Here is an 18,177-nt window from a genome sequence, read left to right as displayed (position 1 = left end):
TCGACAATTGAAAACACATGAAAGAAATTATCCAACGCATGATTTAGAATTAGCTGCAATTGTTCATGCTCTTAAGACTTGGAGACATTACTTATATGGTGAGCGATTTGAGCTATATTCTGATCATAAAAGTTTGAAATATATATTTACTCAAAAGGAGCTTAACATGAGGCAACGACGTTGGATGGAATTTTTAGAAGACTATGATTTTGGATTGCATTACCATCCTGGAAAGGCAAATACAGTTGCAGATGCTTTAAGTAGAAAATCAGAAAGGTTTGTGGCAAGCTTACATGTTCAGAAATGGAAGATGATGGAGTCTCTTTGTGAATATGATCTACATGTTGATATACACAACAATATGGCTCGTATTTGTAACTTAGCCACGCGACCAATTTTGATGGAAAAGGTTATTGAGAAACAACAGGAGGATACTCTATCCAAATCAATTCAAAACAGATTGATGTCTGGAAATCAACTTGAGGGTTGGATCTTCGATCAAAGGAATGGTTTGAGATATTTTGGAAGGTTATATGTACCTGAGATTCCAGAGCTTAGAAATGAAATTTTACGTGAAGCACATTACTCATCATACACCATTCACCCTGGAAGTACAAAAATGTACTATGATCTGCGTCGTCAATTTTGGTGGGATGGAATGAAGAAAGATATTGCACTATGTGTAGCAAGATGTCTTACTTGCCAACAAGTCAAAGCGGAGCATAAAAAGCCAGCAGGAAAACTTCAACCGTTGCCAATAGCTGAATGGAAATGGGATTATATTACCATGGATTTTGTAACTGGTTTACCACGTTCACCTCGAGGTAAAGATGCAATATGGGTTATTGTGGATCGTTTAACTAAATCAGCTCATTTTTTACCAGTAAAAACTACAGATTCTGCAGAAACACTTGGCAAGTTATATGTTCAAGAAGTGGTTAGATTACATGGAATTCCTCTCTCAATTGTATCAGACAGAGATTCCAAGTTCACTTCTAAATTTTGGGAAAGTTTACAAAAATCTCTCGGTACAAAGTTAAATTTTAGTACTGCCTTTCATCCCCAAACTGATGGTCAGTCAGAAAGAACAATTCAAATTTTGGAAGATATGTTGAGAGCATGTGTTTTGGATTTCCATGGAAGTTGGGAAGATTATTTGTCATTAGCAGAGTTTGCATATAACAATAGTTTCCAATCTAGCATCGGAATGGCACCATATGAGGCTCTATATGGTAGACCTTGCAGATCACCATTATGCTGGACAGAAGTAGGTGAGACTACCATAGTTGGACCTGATTTATACAGGAGACTACTGAGAAAATAAAGATAATCAAGCAACGACTGCTAACAGCACAAAGTCGACAAAAGAGTTATGCCGATCAAAGGACACGTCCACTAAAATTTAATGTGGGAGATCATGTGTTTCTGAAAGTATCACCTCGAAAAGGAATTCAAAGGTTTGGAAAAACTGGGAAATTAGCTCCAAGATTTATTGGTCCTTTTGAGATCCTAGAACGGAAAGGTGAAGTAGCATACAAGTTAGCTCTACCACCACAGCTTTCGGGTATCCATGATGTTTTTCATGTGTCAATGCTTCGAAAATATGAACCAGACCCGACACATATTTTAGATTGGACAGATCTTGATGTGGACAACCAATTATCTTTCGAGGATAGACCAATCCAAATATTAGATCGGAAAGAAAAGGTACTGCGAACAAAGAATATTCCGATAGTCAAAGTTCTTTGGCAACATGCAAATGTGGAAGAAGCTACGTGGGAATTGGAAACAGAAATGCAGAAAAAGTATCCAGAGTTATTTACGGATTGTGGTATGTTCTAAATTTCGAGGACGAAATTTCTTAAAGAAGGGGAGAGTGTGACGACCTAAAATTTTTAAACATTTTCTGAAAAAAAAATAATAAGTTTAATTTTATTGTGCTAAACTATTTGTTTAAATATTGTTTATATATATATATATATATATATCTATATATATAGTATAGAGTTGAATTTTATTTATTTGGGTTTAAGTAATTAGAGTTTAGCCCAAAAGATTTGGCCCAAAACTCAAACCCAACTAGCTTAACAGCTGATAGAATAAAACTCCACGACAAAACCAAATCAAACAACGCCTAAACTCAAAGCATTGTCCCGTCTCTTCATCGTCTTCCTCACCCCCATATTCTCCTCCATCTGATACACCAGCCACCGCCTTAGGAAAGTACAAAGGACAGAGCCGCCGCTATGGGTAAGTAGGAGGTGTCAACAGCCTTGGAAATCAAGTTTCAAATTTGGTGATTCCCCAAAGCTATGAAGATAGAGCTGGAACCCTAGAATCAGGAGCTGGAACTCTAGAAATCTGGAGGTGGCAAGTCTAGTACCTATATGGGTAAGATTTCAATTAGAATATCTATCTTGCTTTCTACGTTTTCACCTCCTTTCCAGACACTATAAATAGGCTAAACCAACTATGCTTTCCATACAGTTCCTTGAGTTGCTAGATACATAGATAAACAAGGGAGAGAGAGAAAAAGAGGGTTTTGGTATCTTAGGAGTGGAGGAGTAAAAAGTCAGGTGTGATTCTTTTAATTTTTGATTTGATGAGTTCTTTGTGGTTCTGATGGTTAATGCAATTTGGAAATTGAGTTATGTTCATAGGTTATTATAAGACTTGGGGATTCTTGATGATAGAAGAAGTTACAGTAGAGATGAAGTTCAGTTTGGAATAAAGTTGTTGTTACTGGAACAATTAGAACTAATTATTTTCTCATCTTCTATTTGATTTCACTAGTTTTCTGGAAAATAGTTTATATCTTTTGTCATTGAATTGATCTAAATTAGAATTTGAAATCACTTTGTATCTGGTTTGTTGTTTCCTTTAGTCATTAGAATTTTTGGAAGACATAGATTAATAGAATCTGATTTGAGAAGAGTCAAGAACCAAGTAGGAAACATATGCAGTTTTAAAGTTGAATTTAGAAAGCATTCACTCATCCTTTAAAGCCTTGTTGTAAGTGTGGTTTCTTTTCTTTGACACTTTAGAATGTCTATTTTCAGTATTGAAAGTTTTACACAAATTGGAGTTGTGGAAAGTACATTAAAACTGAAGAGGTTAGCACACAGTAGCAGTTTCTGCAGAAAAACGTGGGACTGTAGCTGAACTTTAAAAATTCATAACTAATTCTAGGAAAATTGTTTTCAGGTGATTCAAATTCCGAAAGTTTCTTTAGGATATCAGCTACAAATCGTTAGAAGACCTTGGAAGCAGATTTTAAACAGATTTGTACAGTTTTTAACATTAAGGTGACTGGGTCAGAAAACTGCAGTATTTCAGTTTGTCAAGTAAAAACCTGTTTTGGTCAAAATAACTCACTGCTAAGATTTTCTTAGTATGTTAGCTGAGTTTTGCTTTAATTCTTTATGTGTGGAACTAATAAATTCTATTCTTTCAATAGGAACTTGTTTTCATCCGGATACTTAACGTGAAAATCAATCGAGGTAGGGGAAAAACTTGGGGAGCCTCTATGTTTGCAATGAATGGTTGTTTACATGATTGTATTGGATGATTGTGTTCAGAATTATATGCATTTATGTCCTCTGTGTTTCTGTTTGTTGGTATGGCTGAATAATGAATACATTTACATATTCAAAGTATTTGTGCATCAATAAGACATGAAGTATAAGGGTGGTGATGGTAATGTAAATATGCTATTGGAATGAGTATGTGGTTTATCTTTTGCGTAGTTGAGTCTATAACCTCAGCAGGTACCAGATCCCAGGTATGCCCACTTATGAATGTGCACTTAGTATAGGATATTGAAAGGGTAATTCGGGACTGGCGAAAGGGGAATAGACAAGATGACTAGCAAAAGAGGGTTAGGGGGGGTTTGATTTTGGGTGGGGGTTAGTTCACATTGTTGAATACTCTGAGTCACCTTCGTGGTAAAATACATGGTATGGGACATGTAGGTTCAGTTTATTTTACAATGTGGATTATCGGGAATAGATAATAGTTGCATCCATTCATTATTGCTATTTTAACTATGATCTTCACAGAGGTTTCATTCTCCTACTGGGCAACGTATGCTCACCCCTTTTTATCATTTTGCAGGTGACAAATAAATAAGTTTGAAGTTATTTTACTGCAAGGGTGTTTTTAATAATGTAATATACATGTGTGTTTTTGTTAATCATGTTTGGGTCCTAGACAAGAACTTGGATTTTAGTTGACCTTTTGTTGTAAATGTTGTTGTAAAACCCTCTTGTAATAAAGGTTGTGTTTCAATTTCGAAAACTTGTCTAGTATCGTTCTTTTCCAATTATTCGTATTTCGATTTTGGAAATTTATTTCCATGATTGGAATATAAGTCGCATCTAAAAAAAAAAAAAAAAAAATTTTGGATGTGACAATTTGCTTCAAAAGCAGCAGCTTGTTGAGGAGTAAGCACGTCCTGACTTGGCTTTTGGATCGTACTCAGGATCCCATCAGCCTTAAGATGCTAGCGCACATCACGGACCCACTTGTGGTATCCTGCGCCTGTTGTCTCTAGTGGAGCGAAGCTCAACTTGTTCAGGTGACTCATCCTGAAAAACAACAAGAAAATAGGGTTAGTTTCGGAGCAAAAAGGCTACCACAAAAAACTAATAAATTTCTAAGCGTAGTCGCTTCCAAGAAAATCTGATTCCAAGTGGGGTTTTGGATTAGATCGAAACAATGATGTATGTGGTCGATCGTTTTTCTTCTCAACAAACTTTAAGTTTGGAGGATTCTTCAAGCTCCAAGCTTAGAGTGAGCACGAACCCCCACAGTTCGGCTATTGGTCTCCCCTATGAAGAAGAAAGTGGGATAGAAGAAGGGATGTTGGAAGTCCCCGAGAAAAAGAAGAGAAAAGTAATAAAAACTTCAAAAACGGGAACTTTTAGAAAAGTTTACCTTGAAAAATTGCCGGAAATCTTGACCGGGAAAGTTGGCCTGAAAAGTTGCAGGAAAAGGTTGACCGGTCGTTGACCGCAGGTGCTGACATGGCGCTCTGATGCTGACTGGACGCTAACGTCAGAGGGCTGACTGGATGCTGACGTGGCAGGCTGACGTCAGTGGGCCGCATTGCTGGGCTTCTGGGCTGCACAGTGCTTCTGGGCTTCGCTGGGCTTCTAGTTTGGGCTTACAGAGATAGGACAGGGAGGATGCAGGTCGCCAGCGGTTCAGTGGTGCACTCACTTTGGGCGGCCGGTTCCGGTGGTGATCTTTTGGCTCCGGTGATCTGGGGTCAAGCTGCAGCTTCTGGTGGAGTATGGCAGCAGTAGGCAGGGAGGAAGGCTTCGAACAGGATAGAAAGGTTTTCGGTATTTTCGGGGGCCGGTTTGGGTATTTTGCGGCCGGTTCTGGGCTCCTAGAGGTGAAAACTTCAAGGTGGGCGGTGGTGGTTCCTGGGATTTGAAGGCTACGAATATATGGTTTCAGGGTTAGGGCTTCGTGCTGATAACGTGTTGTAGAGAAACTGAATTTGAGAGGAATTTGCTGTGTATTCTCATTGATAATAGGGGCCTCTTTATATAGAGGGTTACAATGCATAGAATCTCAATCATACAAGGAAAGTAATCGTACATTGAATAGGAATCTAGATCCTTCTAATTTAATCCTATTACCACTAGAACAAGTAACTTAGAGTTTGGGCTAAACACAAATTAGGGTTTACTTGAACAGTTTCTTAATTCTAAATATATTGTTCTAAAGTTCAATTTCTCTCTCCTTCTAGATTAAGAGAAGAAAGTTGACGATGTTCAACTGTCTAACACTGCATTAATCTTAAATCATAAATGTTAATATAGCTCCTAACTTCATTATAATTCTTTAATATTTTTATTTCGCTCTAGTCGAAAAAATATATTTTTATTTCGCTTTAGCCTGCAATACAAAACACATACCAAAAAAAAAAAGCTTACAATACAAAAGTACTTGTAGAGAATATCTTTCACATCGAAATATGTTTAAGTCTTGACTTGCTTTTGATATATTGAAGATATGCATGTGAATATGTGATATAATTTACTCTAGTTCTCCACCCTATTCTTTGATACTTCATTGTCATCAACAACTAGGATATATGAACAACCATACATCTCTTAATTCCACTTGTCCCAAAATCTTTCTTAGCAACCAAATCTCCACCAAAACAGTACTTATGTCACCCATTCTTTACACATATTAGATCATATATATTAATTAACAAATGATTCCAAAACTATTATTTGCATGCTGCTCCAGAACCGACACCAAAAGAGTCAAAAAAAAAAAACGAAAAAAAAAACAGCTATAGCTAGGTAGTAGTGTATTACTACGTTCTGCTGTCTTTTACTGCTTTATTCTTCGTCTGTGGCTTTTGAACCTTAAAATAACAAGGCCGAGGATGAAGACGAAGAGCGTAACAGAATTAACAGAGAGCAAAATATGATGAAGCATTCGGATTGGCTCGTGTAAATTAAGCTTGAAATGAATGGATGAACAACGCTGCATGATCTGTTTGTACTGTCGAGCAACAGTAGCTTGTTAGGTTTTCTTTCGCTTTCGGATTGTACGTGTGGGTTTTGTTTGTTCCTTTGACTATTGCAGTTCTAAATTATTGAATGGCCGAGGGATTGAAGGCTGGTTTCATTGTTCTTGTTTCTGTCGAACTTAAAGCTGATGAATGATAGTTCTCTCTCCCTGTACAGTCTAGGAAGTAGCACGTTAGGGTTTCAAGAAATGTGGGCTTCATTCTTGAGGGAGGAGAAGGAGAGGTTAGGTTAGAGGTTGCTATATTATGGAGAGGAACCGACGATGAACTAGCTAGCTAGAAAAAAAAAAAGAAAAAACACGTTACAAGTTATTTCATATAGTGTTTGTAGCTAGTTATTTCATAGCATTATTACAAGTTATGAGGACTAGTTATTACTTGTTAGAAATGAATGAGATAGTGAATCAGGATCTAAAAGTAAGAAATTAAGAACTTTGCTGATTGATAATTGAGATCCAAATTAAGTTTTTGAATTTATTAACAGAGCAAGACTTGAAAGCATGTAGATGAGTCTACCGTTTGAGTCCATAACTTTCGAGTTAAGGTATATTGAAGCTACTAATTTGTTATATAAGTCAAATGAAAGATTAGGTGATATCAACTGATTGCTAGGGATCGTGTACGAGACAACTACTCCCATTTCAAAAGAAGAGAACCATGTCACTCTAGCTAGAACCCCACCCTCAGGTTTTAAACATGGAATGTAAATAATTCATAATGTTTTGGATCCCGAGTGATAGGAAATTAGATGTCCATTGTTTAAAATGAGATTCCGAGTTCGAAGGCTCGTGTGTGTGTGTGTGTGTCGAAATGTTATCTGGTAATGTAGATTCAGTTCACCCGATCATTTTCTGTGTTACTGTCAACTCATTTCCTTACTCTATCCCTCACTAAATAATCACTACTTAGCCCAACTCCAAGGTTCTATTGCAACCCCTTTATGTCAGTGACAGAGGTGTTAGGTGGTAGTTGGGCTTGTAAGCTGGATCTGATACTCTCGGGTTGTTCAAGGCCCCAAAAACACCAATCGTTGGGGCATCACCAACACAGCCCATAATAATAAATATATATTATGTATCTGTTGTTATCCATCAACGATCCGTTGTCGTCCAGCGGTTAGGATATCTGGCTTTCACCCAGGAGACCCGGGTTCGATTCCCGGCAACGGAACTTTTTTAATCGGTTAATTTATTTTTCCCCTGTCCAGGAATATAACTGGCCCAGCCCAGATGAAACTTGTATTTCGACTGAAGGAAATGAACATAGAATCTTCAAAGGTGTTCTTAGCTCCCCCAACTATAACCCAAGTGCGGTTCGTTTCTTGGTTATCCTCCGATTCTTGATCTTAAAACACAACCTTGTGTTGTACACTATAGACTATACTTAGAGCTAGGGATGACATTTCGGCATCGAGTAATCAAGATTGAAAAACCACACATATCAAAACTATCAATTTTGGTATGGTTTGATGACTTGTTGCATCTCTCCACACTGATTATTAAGTTAAACAACCACTCTCTCCTCCTATTTCTCTTCATAGTTAAGAATCAGTCCAAAATTCTCTAGACCTGGACCCAACTCCCCATCTGTTAACCCGCAATGAGGATCCAGTCGTAACTCCTCCGTTTGACTACAATATGGTAATGCACCGGTGCTGTTTGAATCCTCTTAAGTTAAACAACTACTCTCTTCTCCTATTTCTCTTCATAGTTTTCTTTCATTTGTTAAGGATCATTTTCTTCATCTAAACCATAACTTATGTGTTTAACTTGTTTCTCCATTGCGAAACCGCTAAAAGACTTGAAGTAAAAAGATTAAAATCATACCCAACAGTCAACTCCTCACGTTTCATGAGTCTTCTATAGGAATCAACACGTTACATTCTGCAATTACGTTTCCACTTTTCTATTTCAAATCAAAATTGAATTGCAAGTCTCTAATCAAATGGTGGACTAAATGCCACGTGGCCATTGTCATTACGTCCATCGTGGCTTAAAAGGGCACCAACCCTAATGTCTTTGGTACCAAAGCCCTCCAATGGCTTCAACATATTCAACCTTTTTATGATTGATTCCGTAGAGAGAAAGTAACCAAATTTGAGGTTTTGCAACTAGAAACGTGTTAGAAGAATAATCACAGAATTGCCAATGGAATATTGGTAGAGAGAAATGTTAAAATTAATATGCAATACTTGGTGAAAATGATTACCTAACTTTGGTAAAATCTAGTGTAACCAATTTCACTAGGGCTACAATGGAGGAATGCCATTCCACTAGTTAAAATTAAAATGAGATTAGTATTGATGATATTACCGTCAAGATTTTAGAGTCGTACTAATATCACTAATTGATAACTATTCATTTGATTGTTGCGGCATTACTATAACTCTAATGCAAACATATATTTGGAACAATCCCCGCCTTGATGAGATGTAAGGCATTCTCAATAGTCCATTGTAGCTCTCTACTTTAACCACAAGCCAACCAACTGCAAAGCTCGAGAAATAGTGAAGTACTAATGCCAAGAGTTGTTTGGACTTCGATATCATTTATTACATATAAGCTTCAATAAAGTTCATACGTATATATCAAATACGCTGATAATAAGTACTTTGGATATCAAACAAGTATTAATGACGCTCTAATATTACACACCGTTAGATTAAAGAAAGAAAAGAAAAAGTTATGTAGTCCAACGCATTTTTATCTTGAGTGGGTGAATGGTGGATCAGTAATTTCGGGGATGATAGTTAGAAACTTTTGATAACCGAATCACCATTTTGTAGTCACATGCCCGCCACGAGCCACCCGCTCCTGTCTAACTTTTTTAATGCCTGCCTGCGCCTCCCATATCATCTCCCACTTCGACGCCGAGAACTAACAAACACTCGCAGCCCCCTCCCTCATTTCTCTGAGAGACATAGAGAGAGAGAGAGAGAGAGAGAGTATTAAATAGAAATAGATAAACCGGAAAACCAACGACCTCCAGCATCGGAGCTAGAGCAATATGTGGCGGTGCGTTTCTCGGCGACTCGGCGTTTCTTCGTCCCAAACATCAATCGCAGCCAATGACTGCCTTAGATCTCACTTCTCCAGACTCTTCTCCACTGAATCGGTACCATCACTCTCCATTTCTCAATCTTAGGGTTTTCATCCTCTTCTTCTTCTTCTCCGATCGTTTGATTTAGTGTCTTGATTTCCACTGCATAGCTTTTCACCGGTTATTGCTGATATGGATAATTTTATTGAAATTTAATCCGGTTCTAGCTGATTCGGATCATATAATCTGCAGTAAAATGAAGGATTTTGACCTGTGCAAGTGTTCCATTTTCTCAAATTTAGAAAGTCACATATTCACTGAAACGAGCTGAAACTTGTGTGATTGTTGATTAAGATAGGTGAAATTTTAGTTGTTTAGCTTGTGATCGATTGTATTTGGTAATGAGGTGCGTGATTTTGCTTTGGCAGGCTACAGGACGCTCGTCTTATACTGTGGTGGATCATACTTATGATGCCGTGGTGGTCGGGGCAGGCGGTGCAGGGCTGAGAGCAGCCATAGGACTTTCGGAGCATGGATTTAATACCGCTTGCATTACTAAATTGTTCCCTACGCGTTCACACACTGTCGCGGCTCAGGTAAGAGATGTTGCAATTCGATTGGACTGTCGCATGTAGCTTCATTGAGTTGATGTGTCTGTGTAAATTGCTCTAGTTTTGAGTTGGACACATGCAGCATATGCCTTACTGTGTTTGTTAAATTGTGTGTAGGGTGGTATAAATGCTGCATTAGGGAATATGACTGAGGATGACTGGAGGTGGCACATGTACGACACAGTGAAGGGAAGTGATTGGCTGGGTATGTAACTTATTAATCTTGACGCTTCTAGAAGTTTATAAATGTGATGTTAGGGTTGGGGTTGTAGTATTCTACAGGAAACAGTTGCCTATAGGGATTATAAGGACTTATTCCACTTGCCAACTTTTGCTGTATAACCCATCGTGCACTTGCAGGAAGACACATTTATTTCGTGGTTTTATGACTACTTTTACAGCTCTCTATCTTTCAGTTGTATTTTGACATATGGAGGTTTTGTGTTCCCATAGGTGATCAAGATGCCATCCAGTATATGTGTAGAGAGGCTCCAAAAGCTGTGATTGAACTTGAAAATTATGGGTTACCCTTTTCTCGGACTGAAGAAGGAAAAATATATCAGCGTGCATTTGGTGGTCAAAGCCTTGACTTTGGAAAAGGTAAGATGATCATCCTTGTATGTTTGAAGTTGGTACATCATATCTCATCTTTTCATTCAAAGCTGTCTGACATTGGCTAACTTTACTTTACCTTGTTTATAGGTGGACAGGCATACCGTTGTGCTTGCGCTGCCGACAGAACTGGGCATGCTCTTTTGCATACTCTCTATGGACAAGCTATGAGGCATAATACACAGTTTTTTGTCGAATATTTTGCGCTGGATCTTATAATGAACAGTGACGGTAAGTTAATGCTTAGTAGCTGCATGCTTAATATGGTTTTCTATAAGAAGTGCAAGTTGCAGTTGTAGATATAACCGGCATAAATTGCATATGAAAACACTCTTGTTATTTTTATATGCCTCATAATATACAACTTTGAGTATCTTTGTGATTACTGAGTGGTATGGTGAGAAGCTTTTTTAAAGTAAATAAATCTTGCTTGTGATGTTATTTTGTTGATTCTTTGGCATATGGTTCCAGTTCGTTTCTTCCCTGGACTGAATGCTTGTTCTTTCGTTTAAAAAGAAAAAAAGAAAAGAAAAGAAAAAAGCTTGTTGTTGATCTTGTTCTGAAGTCCTCATCTTGTGCTGAAATCCACATATGAAAATACGATAAAAACGGTTGTTGTTTGTATATCCAGGGTGTGTTCTTTTATGTTAATTTATTATTGAAATTGGGTATTCAGGGAGCTGTCAAGGAGTTATTGCATTAAACATGGAGGATGGGACATTGCATCGGTTCCAAGCTTCATCGACAATATTGGCCACGGGGGTACTTTTCAATCTTGCTTTTCGTGTTGGAGATATGTCATTGACTAGCTTATCTGAATTAAGCAATAATATCTAAAACTATCTTTTGCGTTTCTTGCAGGGTTATGGTAGAGCATACTTCTCTGCAACCTCGGCACATACCTGCACTGGAGATGGCAATGCCATGGTGGCACGTGCTGGGCTCCCACTTCAGGTATGATTAGGTCCTTCCCACTCTTTGAATCTTCTGTAGGCTTTGCATTTTATCCCTCATGAATTTTCTTGGCATATACCTTCTGCAGGATTTGGAGTTTGTGCAGTTTCACCCTACTGGTATATATGGAGCTGGATGCCTCATTACTGAAGGTATGTCTCTTCTTTTTTTGATACATTTGTAGGTCAATACCACTTTTGGTTTTGATGCTCTCTGTTATGTCAGCTTATCTTTCATATACCTTGTTATATGATTCTCTAACTGCAATTCATTAGAAGTTGGAAAATGTTAATTTCTGGTTATTCTTGCAACTTGTAGGATCACGAGGGGAAGGTGGTATCCTTAGAAACAGTGAAGGTGAGCGATTTATGGAACGATATGCCCCAACAGCAAAAGATCTTGCTTCTAGAGATGTTGTGTCAAGATCCATGACTATGGAAATCCGGGAGGGTCGTGGTGTAGGTATGATGTGTTCTAAACTGTCAATCGTTTTCATGTTGACACGGCTGTCATATCTGCTTCTTCTTTCAGAAATGAGATATGTTATTTCAGTTATTTGTTTTGTCTGTTTTTTTTTTCCTTTTCTTTTCTTTGTGCGTCTGTTGGTAACTGTTACAGTTGTTTTGATCAGGACCTTTGAAGGACCATATCTATCTCCACTTGAATCATTTGCCCCCAGATGTACTAAAGGAGAGGCTTCCTGGTATCTCTGAAACTGCTGCCATTTTTGCTGGCGTTGATGTCACAAAAGAGCCTATTCCTGTGTTACCCACTGTACACTACAATATGGGTGGAATTCCAACCAATTACCACGGAGAGGTATGAGTTGATATATTTCATGTCTACTTGGCCACTTTCTGTATTCAAGGGCCTAAACTTGATTGTGTGTGTGAAATTCTGCTTTTCTTCACCAACATGGCTTTTTTGGTCTTTTCAGGTAGTTACCATTAAAGGTGATAATGCAGATGCAGTAATTCCTGGGTTAATGGCAGCTGGGGAGGCAGCCTGTGCATCTGTTCATGGTGCTAATCGTCTCGGTGCAAATTCACTCCTTGACATTGTTGTTTTTGGCCGAGCATGTGCAAATAGAGTTGCAGAGCTCAGTAAACCAGGTAACTTTATTGCCACGTTAACTGAAGATAATTAATAATGAAATATGTACAGAACATAAAGATCTCTACTTCATCTTTGTAGGGGAGAAACAAAAGCCTCTGGAAAAGGATGCTGGCGAGAAGACCATTGCTTGGTTGGACAAATTGAGGAATTCAAATGGCTCACTGCCAACTTCAAAAATTCGGTTGAATATGCAACGAATAATGCAAAATAATGCTGCTGTGTTCCGCACACAAGAGACATTAGTAGAAGGTTTCACCTATTCAGTCTTTCATTTTACAAAAATCTGTAACTATTATTATTGCGCAATTTAGTCCTTTCTGGGAACATTAAGTGACTTTGTTTTCTCCTTCAAATTAACAAGTGACTATTATGTTGGGCAGGTTGGAGATTGATTACTGTTTATATTTTTATTCACTCCTTTTCTGTGTTACTCCTGCAGGTTCTGAGTTGATCGACAAGGCATGGGAGAGTTTTAATGATGTTCAAGTGAAGGATCGAACTTTGATATGGTGAGATGTTGTGTATGAGGATTTCGATCCATAAAATATATGCATTGTTTAGTTCATGAGCTCATAATCCCAATTCTTTTGCCAGGAACTCTGACTTGATTGAGACTATCGAGTTAGAAAACCTTTTGATAAATGCCTGTATCACCATGCATTCTGCTGAAGCCAGGAAAGAGAGCCGAGGAGCACATGCTCGTGAAGATTTCACGGTTAGTCCTGTTTGTTTTTGTTAGAATTGTCCCTTCTTTTGCAATACATAATGAGATTTGTTCTGGTTTTGCAGAAAAGAGATGATGAGAAATGGATGAAACATACTTTGGGGTGAGTTGCCATTCCCTTAAATAATAATATTAATTTGAGAGTAAACATATGCTTCGCTTTTTTCAAAGTTGAAATTGGAAATGACAGAGTAGTCACAAAACTAACCTTTTGATGAAACCACTGTTCTGTTTTACAAGTAAGATAGTAAGTTATAATTGTAGAATTTATTTGTCCTATTTGATGGATTATAAAAGCAGCCTGCAGAATTTAACCAATCTCACAGTTATTTCTGTAAATGATAGTGGTCGATAAACTTTCTTTGCGAACACCTTTTATCGTGAAGACCTATTGGAATTTGTAAATGTTCTTCATTTAGCTGTCCATATTAACTGGGAATGTGTGGGAGAATATCTAGTTATCTACACTGTTGAATTCCAATTGTTCACTTTAAATTATGTGGATTCTTTTTTCAGATACTGGGAAAATGAGAAGGTTCGACTAGACTACAGACCAGTTCACATGAACACATTGGACGATGAAATCGAGACCTTCCCTCCTAAAGCTCGTGTCTACTGAGGCATCTGCTCATCTATAGTCATGCAGATAATCCTTTTACAGGCATGTAGTAATTCCATAAGAAGAAAAGAATTGGTTGTAGGTACAGCATTTTGACCAATAATTGGTGCTGTGTTAGTGACCAAAGGTTTCTAATAATTTCAGTCAGAGATTGGAAAATGTGTCCGCAGCCGTGGAGAATATTTCTCTGAATAGATTAATTTGAGAACAGGTTTTTTGTATTCAATTGCCAGCAAATTCATGTTTTATCACGTTTTTGGTTTAAGAGCTTGTCAAGGCAATATGTTGGACTTGGAATTGGTGTGCATAGTAATCGGAAGCCAATACTAGTCGATTTAACCTCTGCAAGGATGGAGTTTGGGACTTGCTGAGTGGCTAGTCTATGCATGGTGTAGAGATCGGTAGCAGGGATATCACTGTTATCGTATGATCATATCATCAGATATTGAAGGGTGATGAGTAATTCAATTCATTCACATCATGAATGTTTGGACTCTATATTATGTCCGATGCTTTTGCAAATTTGAAATGAAATGTGGCAAAGCATCGGTGGTAATGGTTGATATCGTCACCATACCCAGTAGGATAAAAGAAAATAGAACCAGTCCATTCGCATTGTATCCATATTTAGGGAAGTCATCATACTCGGAAGCTCCTGGTAATGGTCGATGTCGTCACTATCGTCAAGCCGTGATAGTGTTGGGCTTGTTATACAGGAGCGTTTAGTTCACAGATAAAATATAATGTTGGTAGAGGTACTAAATTCGGCTTTTTTTCCCTTGACGAGGATTATGCAGACCATTGAAACAACTCTTTTACTCTTAATTGCATGATTATTAAATATACACAGCTACACAGCTATGAATTGGAGGAGCTAGAACCCAAGAAATCCCCATCACTATGAGCAATCCCCTAATTTTTAATTATTCGGGATTTATATGAAGCAGCAGCTTATTATATGCAGTAAGTAACTCATGTGTCAACTATCTGATCTAGATCCACCAATAAATTACATCACCTGCGAAATAATTAAGAAACCCATTCTATCTGACAAAATTAAACAAAAAAAGTACAAATAACGACAGTTTCTTGGTCCAAAGCTCCAAATACAACATGATCAAACTATTATATGAACTACATCCTTTATTATACTCAGTAGGATAAAAGAAAATAGAACCAGTCCAAAACACAGCTAAGTATTATATAGGATTAGGAAACATCATATTCAAAGGACAAACAACATGAGGGCAAGTGGGTTATATAATTGTAGCCGTTATTTCTACATGATTAAGATTTGTGAGTGTAATTGTACTGACTAATGAGTACTTGTTTACGAAAAGGTTAACAAGGACGAGGGGATTAATTAGAAAACTATTGAGAAGAGTTGGAAAATATGCAGGATTTGGGGAGAGTATGAAATGAAATGAGTACTTGGTTGATTTTTGCTATGAGGGGGTAACAGTGTCTCCCACTAACATCGATCGATCGATCAAACATGTAGTCCAACCAAAAAGTCACTATTGTCTAGTATAATATTGTCCCCGTACCTTTGGTGATAGATTAACTCAATGCCATGATACAACTTCATATGGATAAAAAATTAATCGGTAATCAAATTAAAAATAATAATTTTAAGTATTTATAAAATAACTAAAACTTCTCTAATTTACTTCAAAATATGAGTCATATACAAATACTTTTAAAAAACCTCAATATAATCAAAATGAGTCACTCACTTATAAATCATAATTTATATATTACTTTTTTAATACAAGGTCTTAATCTCCAACTAATTCAATATTTACCGGCATTCTACAAACTTCGATATTTATTAAAACTCTTACCATCTTTCGTTCCTAACTTTTTATGTATGGCTTTTCCTACATAGCTTTTACTTATTTAAAAACTTTATAGTCTAAATTGGCAAGAAATCTTTAAAAAGTAAGTGTGTTGCACGCCGCACATTATTACCCAAATGTACTTAAATACATGATCAACCTGCAATCAATATTTGAATATCCCCACTTCATCACCACTAGTAGAGTAATTAAGAGAAAATAGAATGATTTCGTCTACGATCTCTCGACTTGATGAATCTATATATCCAATAATAGTCCCATAATTGGAATTATAATACATTTGATTTCTTTCATTCTTTGAATACATTTGAATGTTAGTGGATGTTGCTTTCATTTTCAACTTGATTTCTAACTTTCAACTATCTCAAGCTTGCAAGAGTCTAAAAGACGACCTCATTCACTATTTCAGTGGACCTATCCCAAGCTGTTCACGGCCAATTATATTAATTTTTCGATCTTTCATATGTATATATGTACCTATACGTGAGTTGTAATTAATAATATACCTTGTAATTTCAAACAATACATATAACCTAAATATTCTTCTCGCAATTATTATAAATATAAAATTAGTAAGTACCTTTACGTTATATTGTATGGAAAAATTAAAATGAATCGAAATCGAGAAGCTCGGTTAGTTTACTTCAAAGTGTGAAAATGAGAGGACAAAAGAGGACCGATAAGGCAGATAAAAATCAAAGGTGGACCAACAGAAATTAGAAAGATAAGCTTGCAATGGATTGTTTTGATTTCTTGTCTAATCATCCACCTAGGTAGTGACGGCGGACTTAGACCCCTAATTTGGTACTACTCGGGCTTTATAATACTAAACTGATACAAAAAGTGTTCTTTTACGCTTTATTAAATTGTAATGAATTGTCGACTCAAAACTATATATTTATTTTCATAATTGAAAAAAAATATATATTTATTTATAGTTTTTGTTTGCATTTGGTGAACACAATTCATCGAATCAATAACATTTTAACAAATCAATAAAAATTTCAAATAAGAGAGATTGTATGTCTTCATTCAGCTCGCACTTCTGAATCATTCGTTTATAAACTTAAGAACTGTCAATCAAATTGAAATAATTCATTCCTTGACTTGCTCTGTTGGTCCATTACCTCATGTCTTGCACTCGAAATCAAAAGGTGATTATTTTTTCTCCTCTTCTTTTTCAGAAATCTCCGGACTACACTACTTCTCCAAGCTATTGATGCACTTTCATAAACGTAACCAAACATCTTTTAGTGCCCGAGTTGACTCGGTCACTCAATGTGGCACACACCCTTGCACATCTTGCTTTCATCTAGACAGGTAATGCCCGTTGCTTCTTCTTCTTCCTTCTTCCTTCTCCTACCACCGTCGCTTTTCCTCGTTGTCGCATTTTTGTTGGTCCAAGATAGCTCAACTGGGCCCTACTCAGTACCCACTTTTCCTCATTAGTCCATAGCACCAGGGGCCCATGTCCCAGCGGGCCCTCTTACCTCCCCATAAAGCCCACTCCAAGATTTTTCACCTTTCCCACGCTCTCTTTTAAGTTTTAACCCAAGGCGTACCTTTTTTTTTTTTTTCACCTACCCCTTGACTCGCATTGTTTTTACTGTTGACCCAGGTGTCAGGGACTCGAACGCATCGGGTACAAACAAAGTGGTGGCGATTCAAAGTGAAACGCAGCCAGTTTCCTCTTCCGCGAAAGGTCACACCAACGGACGGCCGCGATCTGCTTAGCTCTTCCCGAAAAGATCACAGCACCCCCCCAATGACGTCAGGCTCCGGGCCCCACCACCGGTCCCCGAACTCAGCGGGCGGGAGGGAAAAAAAAAATTACAAACTGTACACGTGGACCTCCGTGACACGCCGTTGTCAATACTCGAGAAGAAGCGGGTCCCGCTGTCATATTTGCGCCAGCGCCACGTCAAGAAAATAAAGAGCTTTGGGGAAAAAAATTGGAGGGTTCTGGTCCTAGCTTCACTAGGGTTTCCTTCAATTTTATTTTTTTTGCTCTTTTTAATTTAAAAATTGGAACGGTGGGTCCCGCACAGTTTTTCAGGTTTCGAAAAATATTTATTATAAAAGGGGTT

General features: G+C 37.5%; 1 protein-coding gene, 1 long non-coding RNA gene and 1 other non-coding gene across 3 annotated transcripts; all 3 read left to right on the top strand.

Annotated features, from left to right (window-relative positions):
* Positions 1 to 2,127: 2,127 nt before the first annotated feature.
* LOC121051815 lies at positions 2,128 to 4,302 on the top strand. Its single transcript, XR_005807079.1, has 2 exons — positions 2,128 to 2,391; positions 4,114 to 4,302. It is a non-coding gene; the product is annotated as an uncharacterized LOC121051815 (long non-coding RNA).
* Positions 4,303 to 7,654: 3,352 nt separating this feature from the next.
* On the top strand, positions 7,655 to 7,726 carry TRNAE-UUC. Its single transcript has one exon. It is a non-coding gene; the product is annotated as a tRNA-Glu (tRNA).
* A 1,684-nt stretch (positions 7,727 to 9,410) lies between these two features.
* LOC112187731 (succinate dehydrogenase [ubiquinone] flavoprotein subunit 1, mitochondrial) lies at positions 9,411 to 14,528 on the top strand. Its single transcript, XM_024326631.2, has 16 exons — positions 9,411 to 9,670; positions 10,024 to 10,191; positions 10,324 to 10,411; positions 10,660 to 10,806; positions 10,909 to 11,049; positions 11,495 to 11,580; positions 11,680 to 11,772; positions 11,861 to 11,924; positions 12,091 to 12,234; positions 12,404 to 12,591; positions 12,710 to 12,884; positions 12,967 to 13,137; positions 13,328 to 13,397; positions 13,483 to 13,603; positions 13,678 to 13,715; positions 14,129 to 14,528. Exons 1-16 carry the CDS (start codon positions 9,563 to 9,565, stop codon positions 14,229 to 14,231), a joined length of 1,905 nt encoding a protein of 634 aa, XP_024182399.1. The 5' UTR covers positions 9,411 to 9,562; the 3' UTR covers positions 14,232 to 14,528.
* Positions 14,529 to 18,177: the final 3,649 nt, after the last annotated feature.

The sequence above is a fragment of the Rosa chinensis genome, chromosome 2, assembly GCF_002994745.2.
Source record: "Rosa chinensis cultivar Old Blush chromosome 2, RchiOBHm-V2, whole genome shotgun sequence".
Taxonomy (NCBI): domain Eukaryota; kingdom Viridiplantae; phylum Streptophyta; class Magnoliopsida; order Rosales; family Rosaceae; genus Rosa; species Rosa chinensis.
This window is presented reverse-complemented; position numbering and strand designations above follow the sequence as displayed.